The sequence below is a fragment of the Pholcus phalangioides genome, unplaced genomic scaffold (assembly GCF_987345545.1).
Source record: "Pholcus phalangioides strain wild (caught in Gottingen) unplaced genomic scaffold, Ppha-v1.0 ptg000007l_1, whole genome shotgun sequence".
Classification (NCBI taxonomy): Eukaryota; Metazoa; Arthropoda; class Arachnida; order Araneae; family Pholcidae; genus Pholcus; species Pholcus phalangioides.
The window spans coordinates 44,064,140-44,087,141 of record NW_028301600.1 but is presented as its reverse complement, the minus strand read 5'-3'; the positions used below and the strand labels follow the sequence as shown (position 1 = coordinate 44,087,141).

Genomic DNA, 23,002 nt, shown 5'->3' with positions numbered 1-23,002 from the left:
TGTGTAACTTAATAAATTTCATAGCCTTGAGCACCAATTTTTCTACATTAAAATTTGATAACTTTTCTCTATTTTTTAACAAAAATTTCAATTTGTGAACCTATTTGAACAAATGAAAAATATGACACTGGAAAAAAATTGGAATAAAAACTCTCACAACATAATTCACTGCGTTCTTGCAAAGAAAACAGTATTCATTATCACCAGTAGTTATGTGCATCTTGATGACCGATTCGAAACACAATATTTTCTGTATACTTCAGTTATTAGTCTGACATTTCCCATGCATATGTAAAATACTTCGTTCATTTCGGAGAACAGGTGAATACATACCCTATCATTATAATAGGACTGCTAGAGGTTTTTACCAGTGGTCATAAATAGTGGGTCCAATGGTCGAAGGTGGTTTTCTATTGCCCGGAAATTCTCAATCACTCACGGTTAAAATTATTCCCCTTTGAAGTTATGCGGCTTGGTCACTGGTGAGTAGCACAGATGTTTTCCAGTCTCCAAGGAATTCTACAGATACAGAGTTTTCACATGACATTATCTTCAGGACATTTTCTGCCGATAATTGGAAACAGTGAACATGCAAGCAACAGGGTCATCCGGTTGTCAACAGAGAGCCCTGAAGCAATAGGATATTTTCAGGAAAGAGAGACAGATAGTATAGAGAAACAATTTTCCCCCCTGCTGTATTGTTCTGGTTTCATGACGATTGATACTCAAAAGTGTGAAAATAAAAATAAAAAAATTAAAAATATATACACTAGTTTAGGGGGGGGGGTGCAGAGAGACACTTGTTTTCCTTCCTTGGGGCCTTACAACAAAACAAATAATTTCTTTGCGATAGGGAAAGAGGGATCTTCCAAATTCCTATAATTTACGGTTGCAGTTGGGAAGCCTATTGATTTGCCCATTGAAGCCTATTTGATTTCTATTCTGGAACTATAGGAAGGTTTTTCATCTTTCCTCTTGTATGAATTTTAGACTGAAACTTTGAATAATATGTTCCATAATGGTGAAATAAACCAATTAGTTATTCATGGAAATGCATTGAGAAATCAAAGGGCAATGAATATATCAGGGGTGGGAACTCTGCGCCAATTGCGCCGCACTGCACCAAAACTAATATCTTGCGCCATCCTGCTCCAATAGCATATTTTCGTATTTTTCTGCGCCAAATAGCGAATTTTGCTTCAGTATGCCCGGAATTTCGGAAAAGACAAAAAAAAATTTTTGCTCCTGCTTCCTCTTTGCCTGCTTGTCCTCTACGAAATGATTCTTTCCGAGAAGAGCGTGTTTTATTCCACTATGCCTAAACTATTGCCTTAAACTATCGGCCCCTGATCGGGCTTTCCATCGTGAAACCCCGATATTAACCGTGATCGTCGAACTGAAGATGGTTTGCAATGTCTTTCAGCGTCAAAGTGCAAATGCGAGTGTTTCCGTTTAAAAAAAAAAGTCGCCCCTGGAAGCAGCAGAAATTACTTTAGTCGATCGTCATTGTGTTAAATCCCGATGTTTCGTGAAAAAAAATTTCATTCCGGGAGTAAAAAGCGCATGTCCGCCGAATTACGAATGTTAGTTTAGAAACTTTGGCGAATAACGAGCGTTAAATCGGCAATATCGCCAAATAACAAGTGTCAGATCGCCAATTTCGCCAAATAACGAGTGTCGGATCGCCATTTTCGCCAAATAACGAGTGTCGGATAGCCAATCTCGCCAGATAATGAGTGCTGAATCGCCAAACATCGTGTTGATTCTTCCGAAATTCAATTCCATTTTGCAACAAAATCTTTCCAAGTATAAAAAACTTATAGAAAATTTTTTGCTCATTTGAAGTGCTGCTGTTCAAGACAGCAAATAGTGCCCTCAGTAAGCAAAAATCATCTTAAATAGACGGGTGCAAAAAATTTTATGACAGCCGCCCTTTCAAACAAGGTGTCAAAAGCCTTAAACACCAAAAACAAAAATCAAGCTGACGAAAAAATGTTTGATATCAAAAGACAGTGCAGTTTTATTTTGAAAAGGGTTGAGGGTTAACGAAAATATTCTTGTTAATTTCACTGTTCCAATTTATAACTATCTGCTCCGAATCCCATATTTTGCTGCTCCAAATCCTGAATTTGCTGCTCCAAAACTGCTCCGAATCCCATATTTTGCTGCTCCAAATCCTGAATTTGCTGCTCCAAAACTGCTCCGAATCCTGAATTTTGCTGCTCCAAATCCTGAATCTTGCTGCTCCAAAGTGGACTTAGTCACTTCCCACCCCTGATATATTCTCATGGCTCAATATGATTGATGTCACAGCCCGGCGGTTGAGAAACATTGCCATAGAATACCTATTATTTGTGTAGAAAATGAGTTTCAGAATCAGAAGTTTGAAACCAAGGCTTGCTATGCAGCATTGGTTAGCTGTGGTATTGTGAATTTAATTGATGAAATACTGACACTGTTGAAAATGCTGTCAGATGCACATGTTGGGAGCCAGATGTGAATCACCATCAAGCTAATATATGTCAATAAATACTGTTTTGCTTTTAAAACTAAGGTTGTCCAGTGGCTTTTGCTTGCGTAGTGTATGTACATGTTGGTAATTTCACTCGTACAACACAAGAGATCTTTATTGTATTTCTTATATTATAAGTAGTCAACTTTTTAGCTGCAAATCTAACACATGGCATTTGTTACTTCAGGGAAACTGGAACTGTTTGAAATAATAAAAATGTCTTTTGTTACAATGTGTATGCGTATGTGGTTTTTCTTTTTTTTTTCTTTTTGGCTTTTTGTGTAAACTGCTACAAAAACTGTTTAAAAAAATTCTTTACAAAATCATTTCTTCATTTGTCCCAAACCAGAGAAGCAGTAAGTAAGAATTGCCAAATGTTTATTTATGCTTGCTTATGATTTTAAACAAAGGCTATAAAAGTTGTGTTACAAGTTTGATTTTTTTTTAAACTGAAATTTATTAACATAACAAACGCACACATACACATGTGCACACACAAAGTAATAACACGACATATGTAAACATACATATATGCATACCTGGTCCGCTTCTGTTTTGCCTAAGGGATCGGGTATGATCTATTCAAAGCCAACTATTAACGATTTATGCAGATGGCAAACACATTCCAAAGCAGAGTGAATAGCATAATCTCAAGCATGGTTTTAAAATCAAATTAAAATTTAAAAAAAAAAAAAAAAAGCCAGATCCGATTTCATCATAATTTCAAAATGGTATCCAAATCTAATTACACATCTTTGATTTGAAGTAAAGAAATGTATATATATATTATATCATTGATTATTTATACAGGGTGTCCTGTAAGTGCTAGCACTGCCTTTATCTCATCAACCGTCCATTGTAGAGGCATGATTCCAGTTTAAAAAATGCTCAATAAGCATTCAAAAATTACCCTGTACCAGTTTTGGGAGTGAAAATACAGTGTGTAACAAAATAAATCTAAATTTTTGATATGGTCCTTGTCCTCCAACTTCCAATTAGAAAATTGTTGCCCTGTCTCCTAATGCCAACAAAAAAAATTCCATATTTCTAAGTGCAATATTCACAGAAATATTCAAATTTAAAAAACTGAGGAAATTTTGGAAAGAATAACGTTAAATGTGGAAGAACCGTTTTACCAACATAACCAAATAGAATGCTTGGTTTCATACTTGAAAAATGTCTCTTCACATTCTCCTAAAATGATTTTTCAGTTTTTTCAATGCTGTATGGTTTTGAAGGCCATTCCTACAGGAGGACATAAACTTGGTCAGAAGCTGCAGAGAAGAGCCACGCTGGTTCTTGTTGGTACTTGGCTTGAGCTATGAAGAGAGAGAGACTTGATTTTTTGAACATGTTTGCATTAGATAAACACAGTAGTCTGGTGGGGGGGGGGGGGATATGATTGAAGTGTTTAAAATTTTCAACAGGATGAACCACATAAGTTGTTGATGCTTTTTATTGAGTACATTAATAAAGAGACACCACTATCCATTGGAAAAGGACAAATACAGGTTCTGATATCACAGGGTTGTGAATAAATGGAATAGTTTAACCTTGGATGTCGTGAATTCTACCACAATTTAAAATATGATGTTCTTGTGTTAAGATAAATTGAGAAGCTATCCAAACTTAGATGAAGACAACCATAACTCTCTATGGGCAGTATATTGTATTTTTCTCGTAGTTTTCAGTTTTTTTCATGAAAATTGTATTTATTTTCTTGGGTTTCTGTACTGTTAAATATATCTGACATCCTTATTTTCATGGCCATTTTTTTTCAGCCATCTCATTGGTTAGCTTTCTGGCCTTTTGTATTTGTCCATTAGCATTGCTTTACTGCACACCAACTCTGGTCATATACGGCTATTGCCAACCAGTGGAGTTGGGGGGGAAATGAAGGCACCATCTATCAGTGGTTGCCCCACGCTCAAAAATTTTTCATTCTTACCACATTTTCTATTCTTGAGGTACATTCTGATGATATAAGTGGTTTTTTTTTGTCATGAAAGTAGCCTGAATATATATATTTTCTTATATAAAGTATCTTAGTTTCTTGAAGTTATATACAATTTAAAAAAAATCTAATTCTTACCACATTTTCTACCTTGGGCTACATTGTAATGCTCTACCTTTAGCAAATTCATGAATGAGGATTGCATCACACATCTAAATGTAATGGTGTATTATTTCACAGGCTTTTGTTTTTCCCCCTTCACAAAGAAGCAGCAACAGTAGAGACATCATGCTAGGGGCAGGTGGTCTTATCCAAATAAACACCAGCTGCCCCTAAAGACAAAGATCAGTGTACTAGTAGTTACATTACCTCAGACATTTTCATTTTTCTTTCCATAAGAAGCATCACATTTGGTACTGCATAATCACCGCCAAGCTTAGTATATTCAATAGTTTTTGTTTTTATACTTTCACCATTACCCCCAGTTAATCAAGGTTCTACTATACAGTAGTAAGTGATTTATGAAAAATAATAAGCTATATATACAGGGTGATTATCAGGGCCCAGATGTTGATAACATTTGCATTTTTTGCATTCTTCAGTACTTTTTCACTTTTATGGCATTTTTTCAGGTTTTGGGGCATTTTTAGGATATTTTTTAACATTTGAAATTTAAAAAAAAAAAAAAATAATAAGCTAAAAAAAATTTTATAACAAAAACATAAACATTTTTTTCATCACTGAACTCGCATCTTCCTTTATAGATGACAAACAAAGTTTAGAAGCAATTCCAGATAAATTTAGTATTTAGTAAAAATTCAAAGTGGCCATGTGCTTAACAAAACAATGAATGAAAGTGAATTCAAGAAATTATGATCCTCTATACGATATTGAGTGCGAGGAATTTTCATTATATGAAAGTGTAGTACTTACATGTACTACAGGGGGAAATTTCCAAATCTGCAAATTCATGTCAAATGATTTTGATCCATAAGAATTCTGGATGCAGTAAGATTTCCAAAGCGTTGTCTTGCCTTGGGAATATTGAAGAACTGATGACATACATAAGATTGATCTTCAGCATTCTGGTTTCCACCACTAACGTTTTGTCTTTGACGAGAAGTATGAAGCTTAATAGTTATTATTGATGCTATCAACAAAGTCAAATTCGCTATCATGAAATTTGAAAAAATAATGGGGAAAAAAGCAGATTTATTGCCTGTAGAAAAATGTTTGATGTCTTCATGGGAACGTCTTAAATTTTTAAAATTGAAGAGAAATTAACACTGTGATTAGATCAGATATCCCCAACATCTGTTGATGTTGAGAGAAGTTTATCTTTTCTTTTCATAAATTTCTATTTTGTTTTTAGATTTCCTAACCCACTCATCAATTATGAATTATTTATTTGAAAAATTCCATCAGCAATTTTTAATGAAATCTAATGTGAAAATAAATGTTGATTTTCAATAGATACTATAGGAATTTTTTTGTTTTGTTTACTTCCAGTCAATATAAATACTGGTTCAGTTTCTAAAGAAATTTTTGTTATTTTAATACATTTTTACGGGGAATTTTTCTTTTAGTTTTAACGCATTTTTTATTTTTAGGGCATATTTTCGAGTTTTCGGGACATTTTTTTAGGGTAATTTTTCAGGATTTTTTAGGTCAACAACATCTGGGCCTTGGCGATTATAATTCTGATTCACTATGAAATAAGAAACACTGGTCAGAATGACTTGAAAATTTTCAAGGGTACTCCTGATGTAATGGAATTTTCCTTAGTGAAAGAAACAAAATACCTGAAAATGCACAAGTAGATGGTGCTGTACTTGGCCAGCAATATAATCTATTTTGTGCAACCACATCATTTCAGCACTTCAATAGCATCAGTGTGTGGATAGCAACTTTTATCAAGATGCACATTATAACACCAGCAAAACAGCTGCTGAAGAAGTTTTGACAATAACATGATGACACGATACCTGGCCAGCTGAGGCAAGCAGTGCATGCTTGCCTCAGCTTAGGGGCTTAGGCGCCCCTTGTAATGATGAAGGAGAGGTTCAAGGGTGAAATTTGCACCTCCTTTGGTCCAGCGCCTGGGGCACCAGACTCGCCTGCTCCTCCCTAGTTGTGGCCCTGCCTGGCTGCCATGTTCACCTGACCTTAACCATTGTAACTTTTGGCTTTGGGGGCGGGGCGGAAGGATACCTCAAAATGTTATGTGCAGTGGTAGAATTGCAAACTTTGGTGAATTGAAAGCATATCCGCATCATTACCATGACATACTCTGATCTGTTGTTGAACAAGCATTTTTGCAATTCCACCACATAGCCATTTGCTTAATGATTTTGTTTTTGTGATGTTTCCATGAGTAATGAAGTTGTGCAATGCTAATTAAATTGTTTTACCCTGATTTGCTATCATTCCCATTTTTCGATAAAATTTCCCATGTGTTGGATTGAGTATAGCATCGTTTATTTTAAATTTTTAAGTATTTTTTCCCCTCCACCATACAAAATTCCATTGCTTCAGGAGTATTCATGCAAATTTTCAAGTCATTCTGACCAGTAGTTCTTATTTTACAGTGTTTTGAAATCGGAACTTTTTTCATAATCACCCTGTATATCTTAAACTTTTGCAAATTAATTTCCCAATTAAGCGTAGTGGAAGTAACTGAAGAAAACATCTGCGAAGTCTTGTCGTTCAAGGAGACGATATAACTTTCTTAAATTGCAAGCGTATTTCTAAATTAAAATTATGTAAATTTTTTATTTATACATTTAGCCGGAATAACGGCACGCAGACCTGACATGTTGACTCACTTCAATGTTTAGCAATCGAGTGGCTCTTCTTTTCTTTCCTGTGTGCACACACACACATATAGATCATTCGTGATATCACAGCTCAGTTCTTATTTTTGTAGGCAGCAACGCACATCTTTATTATATGGTTAATATTAACAATAAGAATTTTCAAACACAAAATAATTCCTTGAGTTAAGCTATAAAATAATAATGGAATTGCAAAAGTTGGTTTTTATTAAAGTATAAGAAATATTTATAGATTAATTAATATGGGAATAGTGTTAATTACATTGATAAACATTTAATTTTAATTAATTATCAGAAGTTTGACTGATTTTTTAGAAATTTTATTGTTTTTAATGCAAATGCTATTTTAAACCAAAAAAAATTGGTTTAAACAAAAAAAAATGATTTTTTTGGATGTTTTTATTTTTTAAAAATCTGTTTTTTTACTAACCCTGATCATTCCCAATGTATGATGCACTCACAAGAGCTATGTTGGCAAACAAGCTTGGCATTAAAAAATTACCCATGGTCATAATATTCTATATTTTAACCCATATATTTTTGTCATTTTTTGCTTTTGTTAATTTTATTGTGAAGATTTTCTAAGAAAAAATAATTTTGTTACCATAGGGTCCATAGTGACCTGGAATATCCAGGAAAATTCTGTGAAGGGAAAAAAACTCGAAAAACATTTTTAAGAGGTTAAAATTTTCAATTATATTTCTTTGTTCAGGAGTTTTGGTGAAGGAAATGATCAAGCAGATTTTGCTGGAAACCTTGTATTGACAGAAATAGGGGGTCAAGATCTACTGTTTAATCACTATCGATTTGTTGCCAATCACTGACTTAGATAGTAGACTCGGTCTGTAAACTTGTTTTCTGTGAAAACCTAAGCTATCAGTGTGAAAATGTTCTATTAAAAAATTATTCGTGAAAAATGATTTTTCTTAATTGTTTTCTACAAATATTTAGAAACAATTTTTTTTAAACACTATTTTTTAAAAATGTGTTAAAAACATTAATAATAATTTAAAACATTAAAATAATCTTTTTTTCTATTTTTCTGGGGCTTGTTGATCCTTTCCCATGTTGGTAGATATGTTTATGTAAAATTCTGAATAGGCTTATTTTGTTTTTTGCTTCAGACTTCAGCAGTCCCGTATAGAAAGTTTTAAGTACCAATATACATTTGAACCTTGATAACTCGACTACCCCAGTAACTTGACATCTATTATTCTCAAGCTTTGCACAATACTAAAATCAATGGCGAGAAACCTCTTTAACTTGACACATGGTGACTAAATCCTGCTTAAGATTTGAACTATTCTATCACAACTAACTTCCAGAAATTGCCCATTTAATTGATCAATTCAGAAAATTTTGTGATATCAATCACTTGTATTTCAATAATCTTGTCTCACTCTTTACCCACCCCGAGTTTATTTGGCGATCGATACATGTCAAAGATTCTTTCTCACACCTTTGGGTAAGCTTACTTCCTATACTTCCCGCAGTTTGGAATTTAATAACTTGACCTGTGGACAATAAAAGCCAGAGATATGAATGATTTCTGAAATTTTGAGCGAGAGATGATCAAGAAAGTTAGATAAAAATGTTTTAAGTGCGAGGAGGAAAGTTTTACTATTTCGGACAGTTGCAGTACTTATTCACAAATAAAAGATCTTCCGGCAATCAAAATATGATTTTTCCAACTAATATGGGATTATTCTCAACATGCAAACTACAGATCAAAACATTTTGTAGATGCTGCAATATAGAATTTTTTAATTTTATACAGGTACATATACATATATAAACAGTTTTTAATAATCACAAGGTTTTATTTCCTCACCTTCCAACTTGATGCCCGCTTAAGTAGACATGTTTTTCTATTCCCGTAGGGTGTCAAGTTATCAGAGTTCCGTTGTACCTATTTTTTAGTTGCTCTGGCAACATTGCTAAGTCCTAAGATAGAACCCACTATAATATTTTTAGATGACAAATTGTCATATTTAGAGTGATATGTGACATGGAGCCATGGCCCCCACATCCTGGAGTAGGGCCCCCTAGGCTGGGATCTTTTGCGGTCCCCAGACCAGACTTTCACGGGCCCCTTTATGATGGATTTATAGCGTGGAAAAACAAATAACGAAAGTCATCCCGGGCCCCAGAGCTGGAGCCTTGCCAGCCCACCCCTGGTGGGGGCCACGCATGGAGCATTGTTGTTTTGTAGGATTAAACTGTGTCTCTGTTTCCCTCATCTCAACTTTTTAAAAATTCACTTGGTTTTGGTTTTTTTGTATGTTGAATGAGATTTTTCTTGACTCTCCCTCATCTTTTACTGGTTCAAAGCTATTGTGAAATTATTTAAACTGTGTAAATGTTGTATTAGCCTCACAATAATTGACTGAACCAAACAAGTTGAAACATACCACATACACTTTTACTAAGGTATGATGTGTTGCATAATTTTAGTTTTCTGAATTCTCTTTTTAGATGGTGCTCAATAGCATCCTTTACCATTTTTTTTAACCCTGCATATAATCTGCATATTTTTCTTTTATAAGGGAATTGTCAGAGAGTAACTAGTACTAAAACTACATGTGAATATAAATAGAATAATTATATTGAATATCTTAGAATACATACTTATTCTAATTATAAAAATGTGAAACAACCAATTATAATTTGTGTGGGACTTAACTTTTCAGCCAAATGCCCCAATAACCTATTTTCCACAACATTTTTTTTTTCTGTAAACATACACAGTCTCTGTTAAAAAGTCTCATCACAGAGAGCAACAGACTTACAATGATATAAAGTTACATATCATACCTGGGACAATGTACAGTATGATTCACAATTAAGGACACATGGGTGTGATGATGGCCCAACAAATATTATCTATTTGCATGCATTGTGCCACAAGTATAAGTTTGAGGAGCCCTGATGTGTTTAAAAAAATTTGTCCCTGCCAAAAAAGTCTTCAAAGAGTAAAGTTCAATTGATATCATTAAATGTCAGGCAGTTCAGTAATTTCAAACCCTGAAGATACATCTACAACAGGGGATGAAGCATTCGTAACTAATGAAAGGAGACCACAGCCTGGTCAGTTCTTATTTTTTGTTAGAGGCCAGCTGTAAAAGTCTATGCCAGCAAAGACTTGCAGCTGTTCTTGTGGCAATATATTGTGGGGTCATTGTTTGGGCTTGTGGTCTTAGTGATGAGCTTGCATTGCGAGGACCCAACTTCAAACCCCACAGATGTGGTTGACTGAAGTTGGTTTTCTGTGGTTTCCAACTTCGAAGTTTGAATGCCAGCCAATCTCTCCATTAACAAGTCTTGCCATAGAGATCTATAGACTCGCAACTGCACAAATCATTACACTTCACTCATAGTTTCAAAAATTGATGGCAGCACTAAAATTAACACACAGTACTAGATACACACTGAGACTATAGTTGAAACTCATTATAATGACCATATGCTATTGCAACTCTTCCATTATAACAACTAGTTATGATAAGAGCCAAATTTTCTCCTATTTATCTCATGTTATTTTTCATCCAATATAATGACCTATAATCAACAGGCCATTCAGTCCAATACAGTTTCCAAATTCATCTCTGAATCTCCTCTTTTTTGCAAAGCAATGTTTCACAATCAGGACCATCTTAAGAGCATCATGGGCCCCCGGGCCGAGTGATATTTCTGAGGCCCTACCTGGCAAATTCTTGAAAATTTCAACCAAGTCTCATTTTTGGGTGGGGCCCATGCCTTAAGACTGCACTGTTCACAATCTGTGTTTTTCATTTGCCAAAATTGTGTTTGACCTAGAGATATTGGAGAATTTGGTACTTAGATGCATGCAATTAATTAATTTTTACAATTTTATTTTCAAAACCTGATGCATTTTCACTATAACTGATTACATTTATAAGAAAATGAATAATATAATTTTCAGTACATTTAAGTATGAAAATTAGCTTCTCCTAAAAAGCTAATTTCTTTTCCCCCAAACATTTGATTTAATGACCTTCTAGTATAACGAACGTCAACTATATTAGGCACATATGAAAACTTCCGGCGCAACTCATTTGGTAGTAATGCCATGGCGATAGACCAGAGTTGTACTTGGTTAAAAAATATATATTGTGGCATCAGATATTTATTTCTGCTGTATGGAGAACTCACAAAATTTACTAATGTGCAGAACACGTTCAAAACACTCACGAAAGTTCACATCTAGATCAGATAATAGCCAATTTGTTAATTTTTTTTTAAAGTTAGAGGTCTGTGTCTTTTTTTGCTAAATTTATATTCATTCATTTTTTTTCTTTTTAAATAGCTAGTGAAAATGAAAATTTCCAAGAAGCTTCCTCAGTTGGAAGCAGTGATGAATTCAACATGTTTCCTTTTAAAACGGAAGAAGAAAATTTTTTATATGACACTTATGACATTTCATCATCTTGTTTAATGAAATCTCCTCTTGTGATAGAACTGCTTACCTCCCATGGCCTTCTAAAAAATGGGCGCTTGGAAGATAATCCGTTAGATACTTCAGATACTGAAAGCAAAGTAAGTTTTCAACTGTTAGATAGATGATAGTCTAATAATCAAGGTACTTAGTTCAGATCATGAACTAATGAATTTATGAAATAACACAAAGTTATATGAGCACACATTCATCAACATATGGTAAATTGTTTTTTTTTAGTTTTGCTCTATTGATGACAACTGTGGCCCTCCTTCATTTTTGCGTGTTTATTCACTGCATCCACCTCAGAACTTTGGAGATTTTGATGATGATGATGAAGAACAGGGAGATTACCGGTGTGGTTGGGAATCCTGCAATTTATGCTTCAGTTGCAGGAAAGATCTTGCTCAACATGTAAATAGCTCTCATATTTATCAGGATGAGAATTCCCTTTATAGGTGTCACTGGAATGGTTGTATTCGTCAAGGAAAAGCCATAAATGCAAGGTAATACTTAATTCTGCATTTGCATTTTAGCTTTCATTTCTTCTTTTTTGTAAGCAGCTTTTGTCAGACAATATTTCAATTTTTTTTTCGTGTGTCTACTGCAAAGATCTTGAACAAGTTCAAAGTTTATGTTTTGATTTGAAGATTCATTTGGACTTGATTTAAACCTCTAAGCAGCATTGACAAGATATCTTGCTTCCTTAAAAGCCTCTTATATTAGCATTTATAAGCCCAGATATTCTGTGAAATTTGTTTCTAAAATGATACCCTTTTCTTATACCCCTCACTTTCCACCTCTGCTGAAAATCAGAAGAAAACCCACTTCATACATTAAAAAATATGTCATTTTATATGGAATTCAATGATTTCTAGTCTATTATGTGCAGAAAGGGTTAATATCCATGTAGTCTGTAAATGAGAATAGCTTGTCTGAAGTTCTCATGGAAAGTAGTCAATATTGAAATAAGAACTAACATAAATACAGTAGAACCTCATTATCAGTGGCGTCGGAGCTGGGGGTGCTGTGGGTGCTCGAGCACCCACACTCTCTTGTAGAACGGGGCAGAGCACCCACAGAATTGATTTAGGAATAAAAACCTCCTATATAGATTTCTGATTTTTTTTCCGTAAATATCGAACACTAAAAAAAAAAATTAAAGGAAAAACTGCCTGTTTTTCCTCTCTATGAGTCTTGAATCTTGCTGGAGTCCCCGCTGCCATCACAATTGATAGAGCCTTTAGGCGCTGATACAGCAAACATTTTACTGTAGTTCCCCCCGTTTTCTCACATTTCTGCTTGTGCCCCTTTTCCCTGTTTTGCCTAAGGGATGGAGGGTATCCAGATGCATATGTTTTGGTGTGGCGTCAGAACCCGGGGGTGCTGCTGCTTGAGCACCCAAAGTGTTTTGCAATAAACAAAAACTTGACAAAAAATGAAAATTATCACAAAAAATGAGAAACTTTGCCTGGTTTTAATTTATACAAAAATTTCCACGTTTTCAAGACAAATAAATTCAATTGGTCGACTATTCGACCATTTGTCTTGAAAACGTGGCAATTTTTGTATAAAAAATAAAAAAAATAAATAAAAAATATTTCTTTCTTCGTCCTATACCTCTTGCTCTGCCCTGTTGCTCTACTTATCCAGTGGTTATTCCTACAGCTTCAGGCACCTATGATGGGTATTTATGGCCCACACCAACGTTTTTTTACGATACTGTCCACGCAGGCAGGAGGGCAACTAGGGGGAAGCAGGCGGATCTGGTGCCCTGGGCGCTGAATCAGGAGGGGCGCCGAATTCATTCTTTAACTGCTTCCTCTTCATGCAAGGGTTGCCAAAATTCCGGCTTGTCCCGCGTGACAAAGTATCTAGTTGTGGCCCTGCATGCAGGCGTCCTTCCATTATCTCAGGGTAAAAGTATTTTACAATAAATGAAATTCTGCATTGATGGGGTGATGCAGACACACATTTCACTCGAATAAATGAATGCCTTCAAAGATTTTTTAAGGAAAATTTGTCTCCTTGTTTATGACTGATACCGGCAGACATTGGCGTACTCAAACGGGGAGCCAAGATTATAGTGTTATTTTGCAGGAAAAAACATAAAAAAATCTGAACCCCCCTCGAGAAAATTCATCGTACGCCTATGCCGACAGATATGGGGTAATTTGCTTACAAGTCTTGACAGTGGTACAATTGTGCGTGCATTCATTTCCTTAGAAACCAGCGGTTCTCAATCGGTGTTCTGCGGAGTCCTTGGGGCTCCATGTGCACTTCGGGAAAGGCTCCACAGTCACTCGAGAAAAATAAAATAAATTGGTAAATGATAAATAAATAAAAGATACGGAGCTACGTCATAGAAATTATATAATGAAAGGGGCTGCACGAGTATATAAAGCTTAAGATCCACTGCTTTAGACTGCTCATCAAGGCAAGTTCTCTGAGTGTTTGGACCTTCTTTCATTTGAAGCAGCTAGGTTAGCAATAGTTCCACTTATACAATATCAAGTGGTTCTCAAGTGTTTGCCAACCACGGCTCCCTCGTGCATGGCTCCTCCAGGATGTAGAGGCCATGAGATTGTGAGGGCTCAAAAGATGCCAGGCTAATGGCATCTTTTGCGGGGGGCCGCAACCTGACATTCACGGGCCCCTTTATAATGAATTTATAGCGTGAAAAACAAAAAATGACGAGAATCGTCCCGGGCCCAGGGCTGGAGCCCTGTCAGCCTTACCCTTGTGGGGCCCTGGTCCTAGCCATCGTTTCTCCTCCGCCTTTTAGAAGTTGTAAAAGAAATCAATTTAGAGCACGGAACAGGCACGCATCAATATTGCAAAGTCACAGTGAACCCACTAGGAACCGCAACGTGCACTTTTTAGAACCACTGATATCTAAATTTGTTTATGTAAAAAAACTGTGTTACATTAATGTATAGCAAAAGACTCTATATTGGGCAGGAGCAGCTCGCTAACAGGGTTTCAGTCCGGGGGGGGGGGGGGGGACAATTCTCCTAACATTTTTTGTTTTGCACATTGCAAATTAACTATAGAAGGGCACATGTGTGAAAAGTTTAGTCTAAGGCTCTGCTGCGGGAGGCCATAGGGAATAAGGATACAGAGAATATCTTCCGAAAAATCTTGCGGTAAAATATCATATATGGGTATTTTCTCTATATACCAATATGATATTTTAATTAAATTTTCTTAAATATTTTCAATTTTTATCAGTTATCTATTTCTGATCATATGGAGGCCCAGTCATCATTCCTTCCTGCGCACTCTTCTGGAGCCATGGTTCCATTTGGAGAAATATTTTTGTTTGAAAATCAAACAGTGCCGACTACAGCCACGGTTCCTAATTGAAAGGGGTGTGCCACGAGATCGGCCAAGACAGGGTGCCGCTGTACATAGTATTTCCAAGGTAGAATTGGCAGCTTGTGGTGGGAAATTTGGGGGGAAGTGCCAAAACAAATCTTCATTCTTGGTAGGAGCCCTGTTAGCCCCCATTAGTTGGGGGGGGGTATGATTTTTAGATCTCTGTTTAAAGGTAGCCCTGCGCATGATCATGTGGGCTCGAACATTTTTTATTTCGGTTCTTCCGAAGGATTTCAGGAGGGTCAATGATCTTGGATGAGGAAACGATTCACTTTTTATTCTTTTATTATATACCGAATATTATTCTTGGAAGGGTGACCATCCATGGGTTCCGTGTGACAGAAGGAAGACCCCCCTTTCTCAAACAGAAATCTCGTTGTTTTTTCATTTTCCATTTTGTTGAAGCAGACCAGACCTAAGCAGTTGCAAAAGGTGCGGTCCCATCTGGTCGCAAAATTTAGTGGGGGGGGGGGGCCGCAATTATCGTAAAAGAAATCCTTTTCTTCTGAAATGGGAAACATGATTTTTTTCCCTCCTGAAACTTACATTTCATGGGAGAAGAAACAGATTCCAGTTTCAAACCCTGATAACATCAAAAAGTGCTCGTGGCTATTACAATTAGTGAAGGAATTCTAAAATAGCATATGCAAAGACGGGGTCTTTCAGTTTGACCGACATCCCCTTGGGTGCGGACGTAGCAGCGGATATATTTGTGTGGGGTAAATGGTACCATTGCCTATCGCATACTGAAAAAAAATTCATTTTAATTGTTGTTCCCCCTCCCTCATAGGATTGTAGAAAAAAATTTATAACCAATGCTCTGGCATGACTAAATACTTATTCAATTGGTTATGATTAGTGCCACAATAAATTTGGTTGGTACTTGCCAAATTATTTGAAATTTAATTTACTCTCGATGGCTCGACAGTCTACTACTATGGGATATAATATTTTTAGTTGACCTCTTCACAGTCAACACTTTCAGGTTTTAATTATTGTATGTTATTCCGAAAGTATCCATCTACCTTAATTACCTTACCTTATCATAATTACATGCAAGTAAGCATGCATTGAAAGCATTTTGTATAAATTCAAAGATTTACGTAATAAAATATTTTCATAGATTAGGCTCGTAGCAAAAATAATTATAAAGAAAAAAACCATGACTTGTTTATATAAGAATCCAATAATGAATTATTAGAAATTATTACCAAAGTATCTTCTTTATCACGGGAAATAAAAAATATTAATTTATTAAGTACTGGAGCCGAAGACTAGTAAATAGATGATGAGAGATATATATTGTAGCAGCATATAAACAGGGATGTCTTTTGGGCTGTGCCCATGGGCGGAGATGCGGGAGGGGGGGCGTGCGCCCCTCCCCCTCTAGCGTCAAAGGTGGAGTCGACTGATCTAATGTATAAATGTATATATGAATTGACATCATCATCATCGTGCCCCCCCCCCCCAGACTTCCAAGTCTATCTCCGCCTATGGCTGTGCCACCGGCACAGAGCACTGCTATAAGGAAAAGTATTAAATCAGGAGTAAAGAGAAATATAATTGCAGAAAAGTTTAGAGAAAGAAAGAATGTGTTTCGTGTCTGTAAAAACACTCGAACTCTATAGTGCATTAATCTCTCTGAGAAAACTATTTTTTTATGCATTTTATCTAGCTAGAAACACAGTTGCGAATTTTCGGGATCGCTTCACTGATGCGGCTTATACGCCGAAGTGACGCGTAACCAATGTCGTCTCGCATGGTGAGACTTTCGCCCCAAGGTTCGAGCCACCCATGATATACAGAATTTATACAAAAATATATTTGTGTTTTTTTAAAAATATTTATTTTTACAAATACGTTTTAAATTTTTGATATCCTTCAAGGGGGGGTCCCCCCCCCCCCCAGCGAACGCCTGTGTGAGCACCCACTGGTCGAAAATACTTCTGACGCCCCTGCTCATTATAACTGACTATTGGGGTTAAAGGTTGTCGCTCTTAATGAAGGTCTGGTTTATAACAAATATTTATGAAATGGGTTGCAATGCATCAATAAAGGTATAGTAGTTAGCTATAAAAAGTGTTTATTGTATGTGTACAGTGTGAATGGGAAGTCCTGTACACATTTTAAAAATTAATAACAAATCAACCAACTGACATAAGTGTAGTTTGCACAAAAATAGACCTACTTGTGGCCTAGAGTTTTTAACAAAAAAGAATTACAAAAAAAGAGTTCAAATTTCACTCGCAAGTGGTGCTGTAAAACAAACTTGGCATAACACACAAAATGCTGCACAAATTAATATTAATATATGAATTAATATTTTAATTAATAGTGCATAATTAATGTTTATGGCAATTTGCATTACATAAAACTACTGCATTTCAATATGGGCATTTTTTTTTCATCTGGAGCTATACCTAAATGGATGAAAGAGTGCTCATGTTGAAATATGGCCGCCCGGCATTAGAGTGGTTAGGGAACTAACTTCTCACTGTGCATGTCTGGGTTCGAATCCCGGTTCGGGCATGGATGCTAACTAACACTAAGAAAGTCCCTGGATGGATCATGCTGATCCCTTGGGAATGCGTGAAGATCATGTTATTATTATTATTATGTTACTCAAATTGTCATAAACATTAATTATGCACTGTTTGTGTTGCATTTTGTGTGTGTTCTGTTGCGTTTTCATTTTACAGCACCACCTGTGAGTAGATTTTTTTTTTTTTTGATAAATTAAAAACTCTTAGGCCATGATAAGTAATTTAGTGCAAAGCGCACCTTTTTTTGTCAATGGATTCATTTGTTATTAATTTTTAAAATGTGTTTTGAAATTTTAAATTCCACATTTGTAAGTGATTCAATGAGTTACCATAAAATGGGACGACTTTGTGCCACTTTTTGAGGTTTTTCCTTGATATTTTTCTTTATACTTTGCCTAGGCTGCTGGGGATTTTACTGGCCGCTGTGGTGGTTGAGTGTGAGTGGGGATTTTACTGAAGGTAGCATCACATCTCAGCTTTGGATTTATGGTTTAAAAAATGTTTATGATAAGGAAGGGGCAGGGATTTTTTTCCACGTGGCACATAGTCACTCCTGTTGGGGGTGGCGACTATGTGCCATCACTTTTTCTTGCCTATAACTTTCCACAAATAAATCATGGCACATTGTCGCACCCAGTTTTATTGAATTCTGGGTATTAACTTTACTAGGAAACCTTTGAAAAAATTATTTCTGCCAAAAATAAGGTAATTTTTGAATTTTTAAATAAAATGGTCCCTGTAATCTAAGAAAAAGTTTATAGACATTTTTAAGTAAAGAAAAAATTTTTACTTTTGGAACATTTTAATTTCCTGAAACATAAACAAGAATAAAGAAGACTCAAAACTTAAAAATATAAGGCTCTTCTTAAAAAAATAACACTGCATAAATATAACATTTCTTCAAATCCACCACAAACTTGTTGTCACTGTCAATTGGTCGAGGTTTTTTTTTTTATTGTCATTATGATCCATCTCCTTGGATGTCAAATTTCATCCGCTGAGTCAGGAGTAAAATTTGCAACCCTTCTTCATAACCGTTATACACGCCTCTCCACTATCAGCAAAATTGGTGAGCATCTGCTTGTTTCTTATCACATGAAGAGCCTCTCTTCAAGTGTTTCATTTGAGTAATTGGGGTAAGTTCGACCACCCAGCTTCCGCACATACTTGCGAACCATCGCTAGAACAATAAAAAATATAACTAGTGAAAAAAGGCAAAAATGCTGAAAAAACATTTGGCATGAAGTCGCAACCTGAACCCTAATTTTTTTTATATGCATCATATTTCTGCCAAAAATTCAGTATTTTTACAATTCAAATAAGTATTTCTAATAAGTAACTTCTACATAGAAATATTAACTTACTTTTCGTTTCTACGAAACACACACTAGCAGCACCAGGAGAGGTTTACACGCACTTGAAAAATTTCGTGTAAATCACAATATAACAAAAAATTCTCCAGACAACAACTGACAAGAGATAATACAATAAATGCTGTCAGCAAGTCACCTACAGCTCCTGAATTGGCATGAAAAATCTTCAAACCGATAGTTCATCCGTACCAGGAAGCGCTTGTGTCCTAAAATCCATGAATGGCACAGTCGGAACCTTGGCATAAAGTTAGCCCAGATTACGGTATTTGAGTTTAAAAATTGGGAAAGAGTAGCGTAAGTAAGGGGGAAAAAAGCATTGTCCGTTAGTTTTTGCTGTTCTTTCCCAATTTTTCTCTCTTTTTTTTAAATTTAAATATCTCAGTGAATATTGTACTTACATACATGGATTTTTTTTTTGACTTCAGAAGAGGCAGGGCAACACAACTTTCTAATTGGGTTTTTGAGGATGGGGGTGTTCTTATAAAAATTATGGCTTTTGTATTTTAATAACTATTACTGCCCCTTGCAATAATGAATGACGTATCTAAGTTCCACACATTATTCGGATACTTTTCTAATTGGAAGTATGCCTCGTTGGCGTGTCTTTTAAGTATAAAGATTAGTCGGACAGTTGCCCATTAATCTTTAATTTCCTTTGCTTTAAAAATTAACTAAAAATGTAGAATACGAAGGCATATTCAACCACAGAGGCCCTGGATAGGAGGTGGGTAAGTGGTCACATTTTGAGTGGCGAATTGCTTTTTTTTTTGTTTGGCATGAAAATTAATTTTTTTATTCATGTTTGTTTAAATTAGCCTATTCAAGTTTTTTGATGAGTATTCATTTTATTTTAATTAAAATAAATGTTGCTATCTGGCCTCATGACATTACTCTGTATATTTCATTTAAAATTTTAACTGTGTTTCTTATATACTTAAAATATTATAGTATAAACCTTAATGCATATTTATTCATAGGTATAGGATGCTCATACATGTTCGAACTCACACACATGAGAAACCACATAGCTGTGATGTATGTGGTAAAAAGTTCTCAAGGCTTGAAAATCTGAGAATTCATATTAGATCACATACTGGTAAATATTGTTTTGAATCCTGAATGACTTTTTTTAAAATAGTTTTTGTTAGAGAAATATGTTTTACATTATATAATCTCATCAGACACTTAAAGATAACCTTTGAGTTTAAAAAGCATTAGACAAAAGGATAACAAAAAAAGATAATAAATACATCACCCTAATTTCCTGTATATAATCTGCAGATGCAAATTTGGTTACTTTGAAAAAAAAATCACAGTGTAATCCACAGCAATATATAAAGGGAAAAAAAGCTACAGATAATAGCATAAAAAAACAAGTTGCAGATAATCTGCAATGGTATTTTTCTGCAAATTACATGCAGGAAAATACTAAAAAAATAATTGAAATTATGTTTGAGCCTAAAAAATTTTGATTTAGTCAGAAACTTAGTTTTGTTACACGTGGGGTCTCTCACAAAATGGCTTTTGGCAAGAAAAATAAAATGTAAATTAACAGGAAAAAATATATATTTCTTGCGGTTTCTGGAACACTTATAGAAGTTTATTTTATATATCCCATCAATTACTAAATTATGTAATATGGAAGTGATGTGTTTAAATGACATGGTACTGAAAAGTACAATCAGTATTTTTTTGAGGGTTATACAAAACTGGTTCTTGTAATTTATAATTTTGGCATATTTCCTAAAATTTGAGTAAACTCGCTCTTAAATTACAATAAGTTCCCTGGAAAACAAGCAGAATCCTTTTTCTCAAATTAGATACATACTCTTCAACTAATAATTTTATTATAATCTTATACAAATACAACGCCACAACAGGCAAAATGCCCAATGAGGTGGCTGAGAAAAAGATGCCCATAACAAATATGGATATCATATGTTTCTCAAAAATACAGCTTGTTTGAGAAACGTTTTTATATCATAGAATATTCTTCATTTATGTCATGAATGTAAAAAAAAAAAAAAGATTCTGCAGCAGCACAATAACATGTATATTTAAATTTCTATATATGCTATATGTACATCTTTTCATGTTCTTTTTTTTTTCCAGGTGAAAAGCCTTATGTTTGCCCTGTTGAAGGTTGCAATAAAGCATATTCAAATTCTAGTGACCGTTTCAAGCATTCAAAAACACATCAAGAAGATAAACCTTATGTATGCCGTGTTGAAGGTTGTGATAAACGGTATACTGATCCTAGCTCTTTGCGAAAGCACATGAAATCCACAGCACATGGTGATGGTAATTCCAAATCGCAGAGTAATCATGTGTCAAACAGTGGAGCTGAAAGCTCAGTAGGAGAGAAATCTGGAAATGAAGGAAGTTTACAAAAATCTCAGAAAGATTTCATTGCAAGTCGGCCTTATGCATGTCGTGTTGAAGGATGTGGGAAACGTTATACAGATCCCAGTTCTCTTCGAAAGCACCAGCGATCTACCTCACATGGCAGAGATCCAGCTACTCTGAAAGCAAAAATGTTAGCTAAAACAAAATCCAATAAAAATACAACTGTAAAGATTGCAACAAGTAATGGTGATAATAACGCTATTTCTTCAGAAAGAGTACAAAGTGCAGACATGTCTTCATCAATAGAAAAAACCACCAAAGAATTACAAAATTATCTTCAGGTACAAAGGACTGCCAGTCTCGATGGCTCATCAATAGCAGATGATCTGAAACCATTGGATCTAAGTGTTGCTTGTTGTGCTTCTAGTACAGATGCATCTGGATTTCCGAATAGTCAGTGCACAAAGCAAGAAGTGTTTGCATCAGTAACAGATGGTCATTAATGTTTACATAAATAAACATGTGTTGTCAAGAAAGTTATATATATATATAAAGGATATATATACAAATATAGTATATATTTTGTTAAAGAACGTTTGTACAAACATATATTTTGATATATGAAAATATTATATAAAATGTGTTATATATTTGTAAGAGCAAAAAAGTAAGCTTTTTATTTATATATATTATATATACATACATATTATATATACATTGGTGTTCAGAAATTTAGAAGCTACAAATGCTGCCACGAATGTTTTCACAGTACCTCCCAGTCATAGCTTACCTCTTATTTCTAAATTATATAGTGTTAAACATATCACATAAGAGCTTTATAAAGGAAAAAAAATTTTCCCTTAAGTACTTAAGTTGACATGCATAGTTAAAATTATGGGAGGAGACATTTCTAAGGTTTCATGTAAAAATCCTAAATAGGCAGTGTCATTTCTATATTTAATTTCATTGTTGCATGTTTTCGTTGTAAAAAATATTTTGTAAGAGGATAGCTTAATATCATTGTGATACTTGAATGGAAAAATATTGGTGTTATGTTAACCTTTTCATGAGGCATCGGATTTTTGTGCATTTAAATCTATCATGGACAGGAAAAAAATTAATACTTAAAAGTTTTGATTTGATGTAATCTCTATTAAAAAGATCCAGTGCCATGTACTTGACATTAACATACACTTTTTTAGACTTTTATCACAATTAAAAATGAACCATGTTTTTACAAACTTTTAATTTTAAACTCTAAAGTTCTAGAATTTAGTTTACCATGATGATTGTGTATGCTGTCACTATGTGCATCTATATTGCAGATCACAAGTTTTAATGAATGAATGAAATATAAAAGCCTTCATTGTAACTTGAAATGAGTTTTAATTGAAACTGGAAGTTGTTCAATAGTTATTCTAAAAATCCTAACCATTAATTGTGCTAAAAAAATGATTGCATTAAAATCATTTAAAAAAACATGAAATGTGTTTATAGCAATTTTATATTTGGTTTATGTAACAAAAAATATATTAATTTTTTTTATGAAAGGTTATACATCAAAGCTAATTTGAAACGTAAAGAAAAAAATATATTTTATTAAACT

The 23,002-nt window shown here is 34.7% G+C and overlaps 1 protein-coding gene across 1 annotated transcript in view; it reads left to right on the top strand.

Annotated features, from left to right (window-relative positions):
• LOC149085338 (uncharacterized) overlaps positions 1-22,062 on the top strand; it is a 35,719-nt gene extending 13,657 nt beyond the window's left edge. Inside the window, exons 3-6 of the mRNA XM_089233299.1 lie at positions 11,628-11,857; positions 11,997-12,262; positions 20,028-20,146; positions 21,163-22,062. Of these exons, the coding sequence (XP_089089425.1) occupies positions 11,628-11,857; positions 11,997-12,262; positions 20,028-20,146; positions 21,163-21,899 (1,352 nt within the window). The 3' untranslated portion in view covers positions 21,900-22,062. The remainder of the gene's footprint in view (positions 1-11,627; positions 11,858-11,996; positions 12,263-20,027; positions 20,147-21,162) is intronic.
• Positions 22,063-23,002: the final 940 nt, after the last annotated feature.